The 19,203-nt window shown below is 37.4% G+C and overlaps 1 protein-coding gene across 1 annotated transcript in view; it reads left to right on the top strand.

The window, feature by feature from the left end:
* The first annotated feature begins 482 nt into the window (after positions 1 to 482).
* The window catches only part of LOC127428788 (uncharacterized), a 71,437-nt gene continuing 52,716 nt past the window's right edge, over positions 483 to 19,203 (top strand). Inside the window, exons 1-9 of the mRNA XM_051677383.1 lie at positions 483 to 623; positions 5,787 to 6,066; positions 6,185 to 6,284; positions 8,124 to 8,209; positions 14,175 to 14,259; positions 14,925 to 15,102; positions 16,157 to 16,321; positions 16,451 to 16,597; positions 17,358 to 17,420. Of these exons, the coding sequence (XP_051533343.1) occupies positions 483 to 623; positions 5,787 to 6,066; positions 6,185 to 6,284; positions 8,124 to 8,209; positions 14,175 to 14,259; positions 14,925 to 15,102; positions 16,157 to 16,321; positions 16,451 to 16,597; positions 17,358 to 17,420 (1,245 nt within the window). The remainder of the gene's footprint in view (positions 624 to 5,786; positions 6,067 to 6,184; positions 6,285 to 8,123; positions 8,210 to 14,174; positions 14,260 to 14,924; positions 15,103 to 16,156; positions 16,322 to 16,450; positions 16,598 to 17,357; positions 17,421 to 19,203) is intronic.

Below are 19,203 nucleotides of genomic sequence, written 5' to 3'. Positions count from 1 at the left end.
CTTTTCTGCTGTATATATGCAGACATATTTGCCATCACGAGCAAGGACATTAATTCACCTTTATTTTTTTATTTAAATAAAATAACATTTAAAATTATATGTATGTAAAATGTATGTATCGCCATAAGCAGATTGTATTTTGTATTAATTTATTTCTGAAACAAGAGAGATATGTTAATTTACCACCTGCTGATTTTCAAATCTGAAATCTCCCGCGCTCCAACGGTTTTAACGGTCACTCCCGATCAAGATGTGAAGAGTTTTTCAAGCTATTAAGGTGGGTAAAGTTGGTATAAAAAAATCCAAAATTGTTGAGGGTGTTTATATTTTGATTTTACTTGATTCTGTGAAGCTGAAATTATCAGAAAAACGGAACAGTGTTAAAACGTGACTGATACAATAGCTATTTTCTTTAACGGCTCATCGTAAATCTATCTATTCTTTTTAGTTTTTCCACAGATAATAGCTTGATTTCTGTTAAAATGACATCTGAAGACACACATGACATAAAGGAGCTGGATGAAGAGGTGTCTGTGTATTCCCCAAAGCAGCATATCGTCCGAGTATGGAACATGTTTATTTCTATTTCGTGTTTAGCAGCTGTAACAGTATCTCTGTATGAGGTAAGATGTTTTCAACAGGTAAGAGTTATATATTTAGTCTGAGTCGAATACTGGAGGTTGTAGTAATAGGCTAGCTTAATGTATTTTATGTACTGTACTTGACTAACTTTAACTCGTTCCTTTGAATGGTTCATTAATTATTGATAGTAGCGATAGGTCGTTCATGAACGATTCGTTCATTTTAAACGAATCTTTAATATGACTCGAAAGAACGTGTAGACTCAGAGTGTGATTCGTTTATTTTGTCGTGGCTGCGCATGCACAAAATCCATGCTCGTGCTTCATTCATTTGACACGGGAAAGCCGCATAGGCTCTGTACAGGAAACAGAAACGGCTGGGTTTCCCGATAACAGATGTATTCAGATGTATTGATGCTCAGTTATAGAGATTAATGAAAATCACGCAATGTAACGTGAATGTACGCGTATATTCATTATGTGAATCAAAAGGGGCTCTCTTGTAACCTTAAATTTGATTCCTTTGGCTGGAAGCTGAACAAATGCACACAGAACAGGATTAAAATGTCAAGCATCAGTACTGAACTACTCATAGACCTTTCTAAATATTAATAAATCTACTTGTAGCTTTTAAACTGCCATTATGCATCATGCAATTTGTTACTGCTTTGTAAAACGACTATAGGTGAGCTGATTTGAACCAGGCACTGGAGGAAGAATGAAGAGGAGGAGGACGGGGGGGGGGGGGGATTTCTCTCATCGCACACTCTCACTCTAATCTCCTTTGTTAACCAAATTTTAATTATTTATTAGGCATATTTATTTAAGTTTTAAACTGCATGGTCACATTACTCACATACTGTATGTATCCTTAAATAATATGTTTAATAAGAACATATCGTCTTTCTATTACCATTATGCTTATCAAAAAAGGCTAATATAAGGTACTGTATTACGTGTCTTGTAATTCAGACCTATGTTGATTTCATAGTGATTTTTTCAACACTTTTTATCCTCTGAAATAGTTTCCAATGGTTTTCCAATGATCAAAATATATTAATACAATTTATGAAATGCCCCATTGCCTTTGATAAACTGTGAAAGATGCCAGAAAGATCCATTAAATTTGTATTTAATGGACTTAAGAGCGTTTGAAAGCTCTTGTTAATTTACAAACGTTTTTAGTTAAAGCTTTAAACTTAATCTGAATGGTAGGAAAAAAATCACATTTATAAAGCAAGATACCCTAAATTCAAGCCCAGTCCTAAACTTGACAACTTTTATCTTTTCTTCAGAAAAAATCATAGACTACAAAAGCTATGAGGAAACTTGATAAACTGTAATTTATTTTTCCCTCATTATGCATTCCCTTGTTGTATGATTTATGTCCTTATTGTGAACTGAAGACCAAAATCAAGTACCGGTATTCCTTAATAAAATTTCCTTTGAATTTATTGATGGTCATCTAAGACCATTTTACTTTAATTTTACACTTGGCAGAAAATATCTTGTAAACACTTAAATGCATTAAATACATGAAAATAATTCATCATGACTATTCTTGTGATTTTAAAATGTAATTTGTTGACACACTACATACACTATATTGCCAAAAGTATTCGCTCATCTGCCTTTAGACACATATGAACTTAAGTGACATCCCATTCTTAATCCATAGGGTTTAATATGATGTCGGCCCACCCTTTGCAGCTATAACAGCTTCAACTCTTCTGGGAAGGCTTTCCACAAGGTTTAGGAGTGTGTTTATGGGAATTTTTGACCATTCTTCCAGAAGCGCATTTGTGAGGTCAGACACTGATGTTGGACGAGAAGGCCTGGCTCGCAGTCTTCCCTCTAATTCATCCCAAAGGTGCTCTGTCGGGTTGAGATCAGGACTCTGTGCAGGCCAGTCAAGTTCTTCCACACCAAACTCGCTCATCCATGTCTTTATGGACCTTGCTTTGTGCACTGGTGCGCAGTCATGTTGGAACAGGAAGGGGCCATCCCCAGACTGTTCCCACAAAGTTGGGAGCATGGAATTGTCCAAAATCTCTTGGTATGCTGAAGCATTCAGAGTTCCTTTCACTGGAACTAAGGGGCCAAGCCCAGCTCCTGAAAAACAACCCCACACCATAATCCCCCCTCCACCAAACTTCACAGTTGGCACAATGCAGTCAGACAAGTACCGTTCTCCTGGCAACCGCCAAACCCAGACTCATCCATCAGATTGCCAGATGGAGAAGCGTGATTCGTCACTCCAGAGAACGCGTCTCCACTGCTCTAGAGTCCAGTGGCGGCGTGCTTTACACCACTGTATCTGACACTTTGCATTGCACTTGGTGATGTATGGCTTGGATGCAGCTGCTCGGCCATGGAAACCCATTCCATGAAGCTCTCTACGCACTGTTCTTGAGCTAATCTGAAGGCCACATGAACTTTGGAGGTCTGTAGCGATTGACTCTGCAGAAAGTTGGCGACCTCTGCGCACTATGCGCCTCAGCATCCGCTGACCCCGCTCTGTCATTTTACGTGGCCTACCACTTCGTGGCTGAGTTGCTGTCATTCCCAATCGCTTCCACTTTGTTATAATACCACTGACAGTTGACTGTGGAATATTTAGTAGTGAGGAAATATCACGACTGGACTTGTTGCACAGGTGGCATCCTATCACAGTACCATGCTGGAATTCACTGAACTCCTGAGAGCGGCCCATTCTTTCACAAATGTTTGTAGAAGCAGTCTGCATGCCTAGGTGCTTCATTTTATACATCTGTGGCCATGGAAGTGATTGGAACACCTGAATTCAATTATTTGGATGGGTGAGCAAATACTTTTGGCAATATAGTGTATATTTATTAAAATAAGTTATCTGTAAAGAGAAAAATTAATGAAATTCCAGTAATCGTCTTTCGTGAACAAATCTTTTGCCTTCTTTGCTGAGCCTAGTAGGGGTCACGGAACAAATGAACGAAAGACTCAGATCCGAACACCCATTTGGAAGGTCAACTAATCAGTTCTGTTTCCTGTACAAAGCCTATGTGGTTATCACGTTAAAAATTAACGAAAGACTCGTACCCGAAGACCGAGTCCAGAGGTGAACTAATCAATTCTGTTTCCTGTTGAGCCTATGCGGCTGTCATGTGACAAATGAACAAAATGATTTAAAGATTTGTTCATTTTGCTGAATGAGATTCAAAGATCCAAGTCAGTAAAATTGTCTTTTCTTCCCATCACTAATAGAGCGCAACAGTCTTGTTCTGGAAGTAAAAATTCCATGAATTTATCCCATAGACAAATAGATTTTCAACGATAACTTATAAACCTTCAAAGACAGACCTACCGTGAGCTACGAGGTTGTTCATCGATTGTATATGCTTCTGTTGAAGCCATCCATCTGTCTTATCTCAACTTCATTGTTTAAAAATTGTGTCTGATAGTGTAATTCATGGTAAACAACTACATTACCTATGGTACAGTGGAGAAAGATCCACCAATCAGAGAACCGCGGCCAAAAAAACCCACGAAAAGTGCCTCAGAGCGACCGCGCGCTCCCATGACACACTGTGAATGATGTAACCCATCTCCCTCCACCCTTAAACTACTTATATATATATATTGCAATAAATGTAAAATATATTGTTTCTATACTTATAATAAACAACTTAAAATCAATAGTTTTATATATTCTCATCGTTTTTTATTAAATGAGATACAGTTATTCGCAATGCTTCATGGGATTGTTGTTTGTGCCCTCATGAAAGACGGTAAGTACACAGACTTGTACCTTTGTCTTTATGTCAGATTTTCAAGTACATTTTTTGCCTCAAAACAAAGTTTGTGATGTTGTGATTCACCTTGGAGCTGGTTGGTTTGGTTCATGACTCACAACTCTTTATGAAGGATTTAATTAAAAGTCTATGGAAGAAATTAATGGGGAAAATACTTCCGGAACCCAGATGGCTGAAAAAGTGTGTGTGAACTGTTGCGCTCTTGATAGAGTGCTGCCTCACCGCCTGTTTGAGTAACTAGGAAGTAGGGCTGGAGAAGCGATTTCAAAATGAATTGATTCTTTGATTCCGAGGCATTGAGAACGAGAATCGACTATAAAGCTTGGAATCGACTCCACTCAGGGTGTGATATGTTCGGACTGAGTTTATATCCTTGGCCACTAAATTACTACACATTCCAGAATACTTAACAGCACTAATTCAAATTACGGATCATAAAGTGACTGCAGCTAAATGATTATAACTTCTCGACTGACCAACCTAACTATTTTGTATTCAGTCAGGCATCAGTAAATCTGCTCAGTTTTTTCATATGTATTAAGTAATTGCACAAGCCCTTCAGCACTAGACAGCTGGTTTCCAGACTGATAAAGGTGAACAAAAGGTAGTGGACAATTACATACTAACTTAAACCTCTTTCTTAACAAGAACAACTGATGAGTGGTAACAGTCCATTTTTAACAATACAGGTGCATCTGCTCAGCCAACCGTCCCTCAAATTCATTCTTTGGGATTGAAGCATCACATATTGGGATGTCCATATAGGCACATTTATTTTTAGAATAGACCTATTCATTGAAATTTCCAAGTTCTTTTGTAACTTTACCTCCCGTTTTTTGGGGAATCGAAAAAGCATCGAGAAAATGAGTCTGGGAATCGAACAGCCCTACAAGAAAGCCTCTCAATCACTATGTACACTATGCACTCAGCCATGTAGTGTATACATTTTCAAAACCCAAATGGAGCACTTAATGTTTTTTACTACACTGATGTATTCGCCGTTTAACAGCTGACAGAAGTGATGTTTGAAACGCATGCGATGTGTTGCTGCTAGCTTTAGTGCGTTAGCCAACCTCAATTCAACACTTGTATCACAAACAACGTACATATACACACAGCGTGGGGTGATGGTAAAGCATTAAACTCACATTTGTAAGGTGCTGTCTTAACTGAAGTTTCGCTTTAGTCTTCATTATTCACAATTGTTTTGTCAAACCAGCAATGCAACCAGGTAACTCCGTACCTTCCGCTACATACAGCAAGATGTGAGCGCTGAATGCATTAATTGCCCAACATTCCACACTCCGCATTTTAAGTGTTAACTGCTCGCACTACTTATACTTCAAAATAACATAGAATAGTGCAGAATTGTGCAGTTTTGGATGCACCTAATTATTTGTTTTAATTCTGTTTTCAGCTGTTTGTCAACTCTACTGTCCAAGGGGTCATCTTCCTGAGATATGGTCTGGATGTGGTCTTCATCTTTAACATTATCTCACGCTTTCACATCGGATACGAAAGTCATGGGGTGGTTATAATAGACCCTAAAAGAGTCCGGAAAAAATACCTTATGACTTGGTTTTTATTGGACCTCTTGTCTGTTGTACCTCTGGAAACATTCAAAACAACCTTTCGGGAGCTAAAGTTCTTGCATGTTAATAGATGTCTGAGAGTGTTCAGGTTGTTTGGTATAATAAGTAAGTCTTTCCTACATCATTTCAGTCTTTTTATCTTAAACATATGCTGTTTAAGGATAACTGATACAATATTCAGATTATGTAATTGCAAAAGGTTTTGTTTTTTATTTGTTTCTAGCCTCGTTCAGTAAGGAGCCAGACACCAACAAAGTTCACGTTACAGCCCTCAACTGTTTCTCCATTGCGGTTTTGTGTATTCAAACCTCAGCATGCATTTGGTAAGATGAAGATATTGGAATAGAACTGTCTTATTTTCATATCAGAAATACAGTGATTCTTTTTTTTTCTTTTTGTCACAAGATGTTGACATCAGGATATAGCAATGGTTTGTTACTGTTCATTCAGAGTAGGGACATCAGCAACATTTTAAACTGAAATGTGTCATACTGTTATATTTAGCATTTTGGTAAGTTTGATTTTTGAAAACAAGTTGATTTTTATTTATTTACTTTGACATTGTTCCAAAATAGGCTTTAAAATATGATTATTTTATATATAAACCAATTTTTATTGATTTTTTAGAAAACTTTTACTATATCATGATATATATCATTATCATGATATAAAATAACTTGTATCATGATATAAGATTTTGATCATATCACCCACCCCTAATTGTAATAATGTTTGTTAATGTTAGGTCTTATAAAAGTTATTTAAAGGGATATCTATGGTATAGGAGAAATACAGTACAAGTCATTTTTTTCTGAACTATTCAATATGCCTGTGTGACATGTAACAAGCTGATAAATACATATCCTCACAAGTTTAACACATATCTGAAGCCTGAGAAAGGTGGCATAAAATTAAAAATTATCATCAGACTTGCAATATGTGTCTTTACTGCTTAAATTATTGTTTCACGTACAGTAAATAATGACATATTCAATATTCAAACTTATTAACAGCCAATTTAAATTGACCAAGTTACTGCATTCAGTAAGCGTTGTGGTGGTGGTACTGCCCATTTATCCACTTAGATCAATGGTGATCTTGTTCATATAAGATCATCATTAGATAGTATTTGGCCTCAGCGGTTGCACTTTGAAAATATATATTTTTTAAGTCTACCAGTAGCAGCTGTGGGGCAAATGGGTCGTGATAATATTGACGGCGATTTGTGAAATATGCCATTCATGCCATATTCTTGATGTTGGCTACACCTCCAAAAAAACAGTTAAGCTGAACTACTTTATTGCCATTTTCTACAAATCAATTTCACATTGGCCTACTTATTAACATGACAAAACTGCATTATGTATTTAAAAATGTTATTACATTTTTAATAAATTGTTCACAGAAATTGAGCAACAAGATGAGCTCTCCCTTAAATGACTGAAATGGTTCAGTGTGAGTTCACTGAAGCTCCAAATAGAGTTCTGCCGTCTCGCGAATGCTCTCATTAAAAATGAAGCGGTCTAATCAGCATAATTAATCAGTTATTATGTAATGTGTCTTGATTAGAACGGGAGCATTTTAGTTTTGTCGTGTTGCTCATTTGCAGTGTATTTAACATCTATGTTGCAAGCGAGCGGCGCAATGTGCAATAAATCCAAAATAATTATAAAGTGCTTTTTGCTCTTGTTTCCTCCGCCACCCGGATTGAGGCGAGTCACTACGCCACCACGAGGACTTAGAGCGCATTGGGAATTGGGCATTCCAAATTAGGGAGAAAAAGGGGAGAACATTTTTTTAAATACAATGTCCCAAAACATTTAATCATATTTATAATTTGCAAGATATGATTTATGCCTTATGTAATCCCATATATGCATAGATGAGATTATAGGCTACATGTCATTTTAATGTAATGTGTTAATATTGATATTAATATTTACTTTTAAAAAAGAGTTTGTTCAATAATATATTCATTTGTGCTGTGGTATTTTAAAATTGTTTTGAAAAGTTGGCATCAAGAGTATCGAGAATTGTGAAATTTCACTCCTATTTGTATCAACAACTGAAATTTTAGTAACGTGTCAATCCTAATTGAGAAATACTTAATGCAGAAAACCTGTCAAAGCTGAAAAGTAAATGGTGTGTTGTTGTCCTGTCAGGTTTAAAGAGGCATGTGATGGAGCTTATGATGGTCATGCAAGATATTGCCCCAAAGAGGAGAACTGGTTGCAACTGCTACCAGAATGTAAGTTGATTTTTTGTTGTTTTTTTCTGTCCATTCCTATTTAAAAATATACAAAGTTCATTTTAAAGTGTAGCACACTTAAACACTTAAGATTAACTAAACTTACACATCACAACGATATGAAATCCTGTCCAGCAAAGTGAGTCAATTGTCATTATGTCAGCATTTACAGATGTACATTTTTGTTTTTTTTTATCATTTTTTGGACACAAATTTCAAAAGCTTGAACTCAGTCTTGTTTCCTTCTTTGCGATTAACATTTTAACACACATATACAGAATCAATATCCAACCCCCACTATCCCCCACAATCCCACACCCGACCCCCAACAACACCCCAGTGGTCACACAACCATAGACACACAACAAAAATAAATAAATAAAATTAAAAAAATAAAATAAATAAAACAATCACACACATAAAACCCCTACACCTCTCTCTCCACTGTCCCTCCCTGAGAGCCCTCCAAAAAAGACAGATATATGCCCCACTTCTTCACAAACATGTCTAAACTCCCCAGTCTTCTGGATACCCCCTCCTCAAGAGCTGCCACTCTGGCCATCTCTGAACACCACTCCTGAAACGGGGGTGCTCCATCCGACTTCCAACTTCTCAAAGTGATCTGTCTGGCGATCATAATACTAGTTAGGACCCAGTTTTTCATGTGCTTATTCTCAAAATTAATGACTGCCCAATCTCCTAAAATACAGAGTCTGGGGCAAAATAAAATTTGAGAGGCCAAAACCTCACACATAAAACTCTGAATCCTCATCCAAAATTCTTGCATCGTAACACGTCCCCAAAAGACATGGGTTGTGTCTCCATCTTCTGATTGACATCGCCAGCAGGTGGGTGACCAAGCCTATGTAATCTAGAGGGGATCCAATAGACTCTATGTAAAATCTTAAATTGCATGAGATGAACCCTTGCGTTTCTAGATGCAGATTTGACATTTTTTAGAATCCCAGCCCACTGTCCCTCCTCCAATACCAAATGTAGATCTTTCTCCCATAATTTCTAAAGAGAAGTTGAAGTTCCATCCCCCAGACTCTGAATTAGTAGGGAGTAATACACAGATGCCTCGTGACCTTTTCCAAAAGCATTAATCACCACTCCCAGAGTATCTGCCGCTTTAGGGGGTTGTAAACCACTCCCAAAAACAGTACAGAGCAGGTGGCGAAGCTGTAAATACTTATAGAACTGAGATCTAGGAATCCCAAAAAGTTGAACCAAATTTTGAAAGGATCTCAACACTCCATTCTCATATAGGTCACCGAGTGTAGTAACCCCCCTCTCAATCCACTCTGACCAGCAAAATGGGGACTTGTTGATGCATAATTTGGGGTTCAGCCACATGCTCGCCACTGACCACATGATATTGATGAGACGCCTAATGTTATCAGAAGAGCTGAGGACCCAAATAAACACCACCTGATCTATATGTATAAGAGATGTCATAACTTTACTTAATCGGTTAGCCAAAATAGTTGAAATTATTTATACATCTAGCTGGATCAGGGAAATTGGATGGTAACTCTTACACTCACTTGGATCTTTGTCCTTTTTAAGGATCAGACTGATCCGGGCTTGTGTCATGGTTTGTGGAAGTTTTCCATTCTTTAATGATTCAGTATAAACTTCTAACAAAAGTAGAGCCAATTCTGTAGCATAAGACCTAAAAAATTCAGGGGCAAAACCATCTGGCCCTGGAGCCTTGCCTGTAGGCAAGGCCTTAATTACCTCATCAAGCTCTTTCAAGGTTATCTCAGAATCAAGAGAATCTTTTTGCTCAGTCATCAATTTAGGGAGTTCTAATGGTTCCACAAAGATTCTAATGTCTTCATCAGTAGATGAACATGTGGAACTATGGAGATCAAGATAGAATTCTTTAAAAGCATTATTAATATCAATGGCCAAGGTAAATATTTCACCACCAGCAGATTTCACTGAGGGAATGGTAGAAGAAGACTTTCTCTGCTTTATATATCTAGCCAAAAGCTTCCCTGCTTTGTCCAGCGACTCAAAGTATGACTGTCTTGCCCTGTAAAACCAAAACTACACTTTCCGCGACAAAATAGTATTATATCTGTATTTCAAACGGGTCAATTCTCTGAGGCCATCAGATGACATATGGTGCTTCAGCTCTGCCTCACACTTTTAATATTCTCTTCCAATTTCACTAGTTCTCGTGCTTTGGATTTTTTGGTGAATGAGGCATACTGTGTGATCCGACCCTTAAGAACAGCCTTAAGTGCCTCCCAAGCCACGCCCACAGAGGATACTGAGGACCAGTTGGTCTCCATATAAACATTGATTTCAGTCTTTAACATTTGTTGGAAATCAGAATTTTGCAAAAGGGATACATTAAAGTGACAACTATATGATTTCTTTTTCTCTGTGTGTGGCAACATCTCTAAACTCACCAGGGCATGATCTGAGACTAAGATATTTCCAATTGAGCAATCAACAACAGATGCATGAGGGACTTGGATATTAAAAAAAAAAATCTATTCTAGAATAAATCTTATGAACTGATGAAAAAAATGTATAGTCCCTACCAGATGGGTTCAAAAGTCACCAGATATCTGCAAGACCAAGATTTTTACACATCCTGTGAAGTGTCACTGTTGCTCTAGGGGGCTTACACCCTTTTGCTTCACTATGATTAAGGACTGAGTCAATCAAAAAATTAAAGTCTCCTCCCAATATTATGTCATGAGGGGTGCCAGCAGTATACAACATCCCTTCAAGATCTATAAAAAAGCCCTGATCATCAGCGTTAGGTGCATAAATATTAGCCAAAATCAACATTTGCCCCTGAATTTCAGCTAAAACAATAATGACTCTCCCTAATTTATCTTTAGTCTGTTTGAGACATTTGAATTGTAGATGTTTATTAATCAATATTATGACTCCCTTGCTCTTACTTGAGCCAGCACTAAAGGAAATATGTCCACCCCATATCTTCCCAAATTTTTCAACTTCCTGCGGGGAGAGATGTGTTTCTTGAAGAAACACTATATCATATTTCTTACGTTTAAGAAAAGTAATAACCTTCCCTCTTTTTATGGGGTGCCCCAACCCATTTACATTCCATGTGGAGAGAGATAGTACACTCATATTAACATTTGACATTTTGATATAGTAGAAAAAATAAATTGTGTGTCAAAAACAAAATTATACAGACCACATTCCCCATTAGTGAAACAATCAAACCCCGAACTTCCCCCCGAACAAAACAAACAGAAAAAAGACAAACGTGTGCATTAACTCCGCGCACGAAAGCGCCAACTGGCGACAATCCCTCTAAACTCAAAAGGTCCATGAATGCCCACGAGCCCCCATGACAACTTTGCCATCGGATTGCTCATAACAGAAAATACTTTGTAAAATAAACCCAGTCAATAGGAAGAATGAACACAAAGAACGTGTAGATTCATTCACAGAACTGTCTCAAAGGTGTTATCTTCCACAAAACAAATTCCAGCTGATATAAAACCATTCATATTCCTCGGACAGACAAACAAATGTTCAGTGAGCCAGCTTTTATGAGTTCAGCGGATGACGTAATCATTCCAATATCCTGTAAAAATACTCAACAAAACAAACTCCAGCCAGCAGCAGGAATAAGCACAGATTAATCCACAGCTGTTCCAAATGAGTGTTATTCAATAGAACAAGCTCCAGCCGCTTGGCGGAACAATACAAAAAGAAACAAAACCGGCATCCTGGTTCCCCGGATGGTCGAGTCAATTCACTCGGAGGCCGCATAAAATATATACCATGACTTACACAATCCATCAGCTTTATAAAAGACATCTTTTGTGTGAGCATGTAGATAATTTGCAGTCATCCGTAGTGTCCACTCTCAAACTGGCCGGGAACTTCAATGCAAAAGTAATCTTCCATCAATGCAAAAGTTTCTTTAAGGAAAAGTGTTATTCACAAAACAAACTCCAGCCGCTCGACGGAGCCAACGCAAAAAGCAAAAAGAAACCAAAATGGCGCCCAGCTTCCTCAAAAGCCAGAGTAATTACAGCGAGTTGATCCACTCACATGAGAAACACCCAATGGATTACTCACCCATTGATTCTATAAAAGACATTGCCTGATTTGGACATGTAAATACTTTGCGACTGTCCTTCGTTTCTATTCTCAGTTTGGCCGGAAACATCAGAGCAAAAGTGATCTTTCGCTGATGTAAGAGTTTCTTACATTCCTTGAACCGATCGCGTTTCTCTCGTTGAACTCGCAAAGTCCGGGAACAAGAAAATATTATGGTTCTTTTTTTTTGGGGGGGGGGGGATTTTTCCTCTTTTTCTCCCAATTTGGAATGCCCAATTCCCAATGCGCTCTAAGTCCTCGTGGTCGCATAGTGATTCGCTTCAGTCCGGGTGGCAGAGGACGAATCCCAGTTGCCTCCGCGTCTGAGACAGTCAACCCGCGCATCTTATCACATGGCTTGTTGAGCGTGTTGCCACGGAGACATAGCGCGTGTGGAGGCTTCACGCTCAATTCACTATGCGCCCCACCGAGAGCAAACCACATTATAGCGACCATGAGGAGGTTACCCCATGTGACTCTACCCTCCCTAGCAACTGGGCCAATTTGGTTGCTTAGGAGACCTGGCTGTCACTCAGCACGCCCTGGGATTCGAACTAGCGAACTAGCGATCTCCAGGGGTTGTAGCCAGTGTATTTTACCACTGAGCTACCCAGGCCCCTTAATATTATGGTTCTTCCAAGAAAGCTTCCCTTTGCTCCTCGCCTGCCGCAACACAAGATCTTTATCGGATGATCTCAGATATTTGGCCAGAATCGATTGGGGCCTTTCTCCCTCAGCAAATCTGTGAGCTGGGACTCTGTGAGCTCACTCGATTTCCAGCTTGTGGCCTGTTATATCGAGCAGACTCGGGAAAAGCTCGTCTAGGAATTTCACCAAATCTCTGCCCTCCTAATGCTCAGGAATACCAACAATTTGAACGTTATTCCTGCAGCTTCTATTCTCAAAATCTTCAAGCTTTTCAAGGAGATGTTCCAAATCAACTTTGATCGCGGGCGGATTAGTGGTTAATTCCCTCTCCGAAGACTCAAGACAATCGATTCGTTTTTTCAACATCAGTCACTCTTGTAACTAGCTCAGAGAATTTTATTTCCATCGCCGTAATCGATCGACGTATTACAGCGAGATCTTCCAAGTCAGCAAGAACCTTCATCAGCATCACCGACATGTTGGACAGTTGATGCTGGATTCCTATTCCCGCCGCGGCATTCAAATCGAGTCCCCGGTCTGTAAGCCTGTCGGGGCTTTCATCCTGAACACGTATGTATCTTTTAATGTCTCCAAAGCCTGAGGATTTTGACTTCTTTGCCATGTTTTGCTTCAAAGAGCAAATGTGTAATTGGGTTTATAAAATTTCACCAGATTATAACATGAAAATAATAAAAAATTTAGCAAAGTGCGCAGAGCTCATTGCTTCTTGCATGGCGTCACGTGACCCTTCCTTACTGCATTTTTTGTATATATTGACATAGCACATCAACCTAATCAGATATATGATACTTGTTAAATATAATAGCATTTATTATTTGCTATCTTATTCAAGCGAAAACAATTGTATGCATATCGGTTTTCAGTGTGGCTTACATAGTATTTGACAGTTGATGTATAGATCATGCAAACATTTGTTCACACTGCCTGTTTGCTACTTTGCTATAATATAGTGACAGTTTTGCTTCCATTTATTTCCACAGTTAATTTGGTTTTAAGTTTAAACTGTTCTGTCAATGTCACTTTTTCTGTTGCAAAATTCTAATAATTTGTATAACAGAAGTTCATGTCGTTATTGTACATATAAAATATATTAACCTTTTGTGCTTTGTGAAATTCAACATTAACAGTATGTCTAGCTTTATATATGATATATTACTGGATAATGATAATTACTTAGCATGTTTTTCTACAGATTCTTCTAATTTGACGGCAGTCACAGACATGGAGTTCTATGCTACATCACTATACTGGTCAGCTATCACATTATGCGCCATAGGGTGAGTACAATAAACGCTATCTTTTATGCACAATGCTATAAATATATACTGTATTTTTTACTATTTTTTTAGTCATCGGATATATTTTTCTAAGTATTTTTTGATACTCCCCCCCCCCCCAAAAAGTAATGGATTACTCGTAAATTAAAAAGTAAAAAATAACCAGTATGACATGTACATGATTTTTTTTTTTTTTTTTTTTTTTAACAAATGTTACCAAGAACAGTTTCAAAATAAGGTAACTTCAGTGCTTTTCTTTTGTAAAAAAAAAATAAAATACAAATAAAAACCAATATGCATTAATAAAAATGAAGAAACAAAAAAAACAGTTACACTCATAAAAAACAACAACACTGATGGCAGTAGGGTAATGCACATACAGTATATAAACTCTATATAAACATATAGTCTACATAAAGTACAGTATAAATCAGTGTTGCCAAAGGCAGGCATATGCACAAAGGAAAATCAATTTGAGATATTAAAGTGTAGTGTTTTTAATAGTCTACTAGTTGGTGAAGAACGAGTCCTCGATTAGTCGATTTCTCGTGCACATCCCTTGTCAAGATGGCTAAAATTATACAGTATTTATATATCAAAATTGCTTATAATCCACAACATATACTATGCCCATTATTAAATACTCATGTTATAATATTTCACAGCTTTGGAGATATACATGCTACAAATTTGGAAGAGGTCACAGTTGCGTCATTTGTGATGGTGGTTGGATTGCTTGCCGTCTCTGGAATCATCATGACCAGTATGAGCTCCATTATAAGCAATATGGATGCACAAAGAGGAAGATTCTACCATAGGATGGAAACTGTTCATCATTATGTGGTTTGTAATACAATAATAAAAAGTGATGCTCCGAAACTCTTGGCAGAAAACAAAAATTGAACCTTCGCCCTAAATGTGTTTCTGATCAGTCCTATCTTAGCAACTGTTGCCGTGCGCCATTTCTCTGACAAGCGCTTGCTTTTTGTCAATGAAAATCTATGGGAGTAAACTGTTTGAGCAGTTTTAAGCAGAATTTTATAGAAATTATCAAATTTAAAACCAACATAAACAAACATGCAGCACAGCCGCGTGCATCTCTCTCTCTCGAACCGGCATCTCCGGCCTCCCCTTTATCTCGCTCTCCCGCTGATCAGCTGATTCAGCGCTGCCCGTGCTCCATCACGGCCTGGCCATGCCCTCCTTCTCGTCACAGAGATGTTATGAGCAATTCTGTTCACTTACATAAATTTGATCTTATCAGGTGTGTAATCGCCATCAAATGACGCTTTTCTCTTTTCAAGTGACGGTGATGATCATTTGCCTTGATTCTGATTCACAGTCTTTGCAGTTTTCAATCAAATTTCTGTGTAATTTAACAATTTCTTTTACAAAAAATGTCACTCTTCATTCCAGCCCAAGTAAGACACTATGAATTCAGTTTATGAGAATATTTTGTCAAAAACTGCGCCGTTCACGGCAATCTCCCATTCATTCCTATGGAAAATTCTCCAAAGCTTGTCAAAGCGAGCAACACTAACCAAGGGGGGAGGAGCTCAGCGAAGGGTCAATTCTGGACAAAAAAAAACGACAGTCAAGATGCTCATTTTAAACTGGCCTTTGTATTTTAGATACAGTTCGTATTCATATTTTAGATAGAATTAGATAAAATTAATGTTTTCATATTTTCATATGTATTTACACTTGTTCTACATTCAGATGGCATTACTACGCACAATCTAGATAATTTTTTCCAAAATGTGTAGTTACTTTTCAGATATTTTTTTTGGGTGGCTGAAATATGGGTGCATCCCTATAAATAAAGTTTTTTGTATCCATCTGTCGTACTCCAATGTATTTCAGTTTTTTTCATCTTCCTTTCCCCTTTTAACTAAAGACACACATGGGCTTACCAGAGGAAATCCAGACATGGGTGCACACATATTATTACTATCTCTGGACACACCAGAAGGGCCGAGTCATCACAGGACTAATGGATGATCTTCCATTTGTCTTGCACTCAGACATTTCAAGCTGTTGTTACAAACCTCTGCTGAAAAAAGTGAGTTATCTTATAAAACACTTTTTATCTTTACCCAACACTTTACACTTAACCATTTATGAAACGACAAATGTATATGCCTGCTTACGCTTATGCTTTTTACCTTGAAGTTGCTGTCTATATTTCTAGGCAAAGTTATTCAGAGAAACACAAGATGGCTTCAAAAGGGCTTTGTCAGTTAAATGTCACACCTACACATACAGTCCTGGACAAATTCTGGTTAAAGCTGGAGAAGTGTATCAAAATCTGTATTACATTAAACATGGACGTGTGCAGGTATGCCTAACATAGATTTTAATGGAATGCTATGGTTCAAAACAAGTTAAGCTCAATCGACAACATTTGTTGCATAATATTGATTACTACAAAAATGTATTTTGACTTGCAAAAATCTGTTACAGTGACAGTGAGGCAATTATAATGGAGGTAAATGGGGGGAAATCCGTAAACATTAAAATACTCACTTTTTCAAAAGTATAGTCACAAGACAAACAATATGCGTGTTAACAAGATTTTAGTGTGATAAAATTGTTTACTATCCTTTTCTGTGTAAAGTTATAGCCAATTTTACAACTTCGTTGCTGTGATGATTTAATGTTAACAAACCCTAAAACGACTGTAAAAATGACGATTTAAACAACTTTATAGCTAAAATAATAACAAAAACATAACAAAAGAATTAATAGAAGTGCTTTTATAAAATTAAAAGCTTCACAATTCTGCCTTTAAACCCTCCAAAAATGGACCCCATTGACTTCCATAAGTGCCATACTTTAACCTGTTTTTTTATTATTTTTTTTAAAGAAAAGGATGCACAAGTCGACATAATGTGTTGTGGTAATCAACATTCTGCCACAAATGCTGTTTATTGAGCTTAACTTGTATTGAACCCAGAATATTCCTTTCAATACAATTGAGAACAATATGGTTCTGAGCAGTTTTCTAATCAGTAAGATACATAAATTGTATTTCATTGTGGTTTAAAGTGCAGTGTGCACAAAAAAGGCTTTTGAAACAGATTTACTCTCTTTTAAAGGTTCTTGGAGAAAATTCTAGTGATGAGATTGCAACACTACTGCCTGGCTCATTGTTTGGTGAGGTATGACATTCAAATTATAATAGGAACTTTAAAAAACAGCTGCGGACAGGACGGCTATGGCATTCGAAGTAAATGCAAAAATCACTAAAAAACAATATAGAGAATAGCAGAACAAAGCATTCAATAATTTAAGTACAAAAATGTAATTTAAAGCAGTGAGAGAATGGTTGCTTGTAGTGTTAAATGATAACATTGTGTCAAAAGATGAGTTTTTACTCTTGCACAAAGTCTAAAAACCTACACATTATTATAGATATTACTGATTTTTAGTTTATTTTATTCAAAGTGTAATCTAACTAACCCTGGGTAATAAATGTAACATATGAGGAGGATGTTTAGGCAACCTCCTGCTCTCATTTTGCATTATCTCTTGTAAAACAGAACATTTTCCTACCCAATCTATCATTTAATATCGACTACGGAAGAGTAGTAATTATACGATACAATGACAGGAAGTTGCGAGTTCAAAGTTGTGCCTGCGAAATAGAACACAGAACGCCAAAGCCGTTCTTTCAGTAGTTCCTGATACTAAATTTCTTAATACTAGACCCATGATAGACAGTATAATATTTACTAAAAGATAATACAAAAGGTACAGTTTGAAATGCTTGTTTTCAGATTTGTTTTTAATCTACAAGAACGGGTCGGCAACCTCTGGCACGTGGAAGGGTAATCACTGGCATCCCAGCAACGGTGAGAGGAGTAGATCTAATCTACATCTTGATGTAATCCTTCCTTATGTTCATGCAGCGTGTTTTCATGAGCTGAATGGGAGGCTAAACAAAAAGATTAAATATGACAAGACTGCAGTATATCCAACAGACTCGTGCAGTGCATGCAAGCCATTCGCGCATCACGAGCCGGCAGCGCATCACTTTCGGTTAATTGCGCGAGTAAATGCGCCTGCTATAATTCGGTCAGGATGCGCGGTTGACAGTCTACATTCTGTTTCTTTTTGCTTTCAGAACAACACGTGATGTAATAAGTAAAAAAACCCACTATTAATCCTTGAGATTTCCAACCCAACATACATGTACACCCTCCTTAAACCATGGTCACACTAAAAATTACATTAAATTATTAAAAGAGAAAACATAAACCCACATCGTGGGGTTCAAAAATCGGAGTCTATTTAAAATACACATTAAACCTGGAAATAAAATTTTAGGGTTTTGCAGATGCGATTCACCGAAAAGGGCTAAATAGTTGATTGGCTTGTGATGTGCGAATGGCTTGCATGCACAGCGTGAGTCTCGTCACACTTTAATAGTGTTTAGTCTTCCATTCAGCTGATGAAAACACGCTGCGTGGTCATGAGGAAGGATTACATCAAGATGTACATTGGAATGCCGGTGCGAAAAACGTAATAGAAATAAAATAGCCTGCTTCTCTATCGCTGTTGCTTGCATGCTAGTGATTACCCCTCTGTGTGATTTTGAAAAATGTTGACAAAATATAAAAAGTACTTTCACAAGATGCTCTGTGAAAATTCACATGCAGGATCATGATTATATCATAATCATTGTGTTTTGCACCAATTTCTTACTCAAACTGTATGCTGGTAATATAATTAGTAATGAAAAATAAACGATTAAACTAGAAAATGCAAAATAGAAACATTTTCACAAGTGGACTCAAACTTCGGAAAATCACATACATGTGTATGCGTATGTGTTTTTTTTTTTTGTTTGTTTTTTTTTTTTTGGGGGGGGTTGGCACAGCCAGGAAAATAAAAAAAATGGCACTCCATGTTAAAAAGGTTGCTGACCGCTGTACTAGAATA

This window comes from Myxocyprinus asiaticus, chromosome 38 (assembly GCF_019703515.2).
Source record: "Myxocyprinus asiaticus isolate MX2 ecotype Aquarium Trade chromosome 38, UBuf_Myxa_2, whole genome shotgun sequence".
Classification (NCBI taxonomy): Eukaryota; Metazoa; Chordata; class Actinopteri; order Cypriniformes; family Catostomidae; genus Myxocyprinus; species Myxocyprinus asiaticus.
This window is presented reverse-complemented; position numbering and strand designations above follow the sequence as displayed.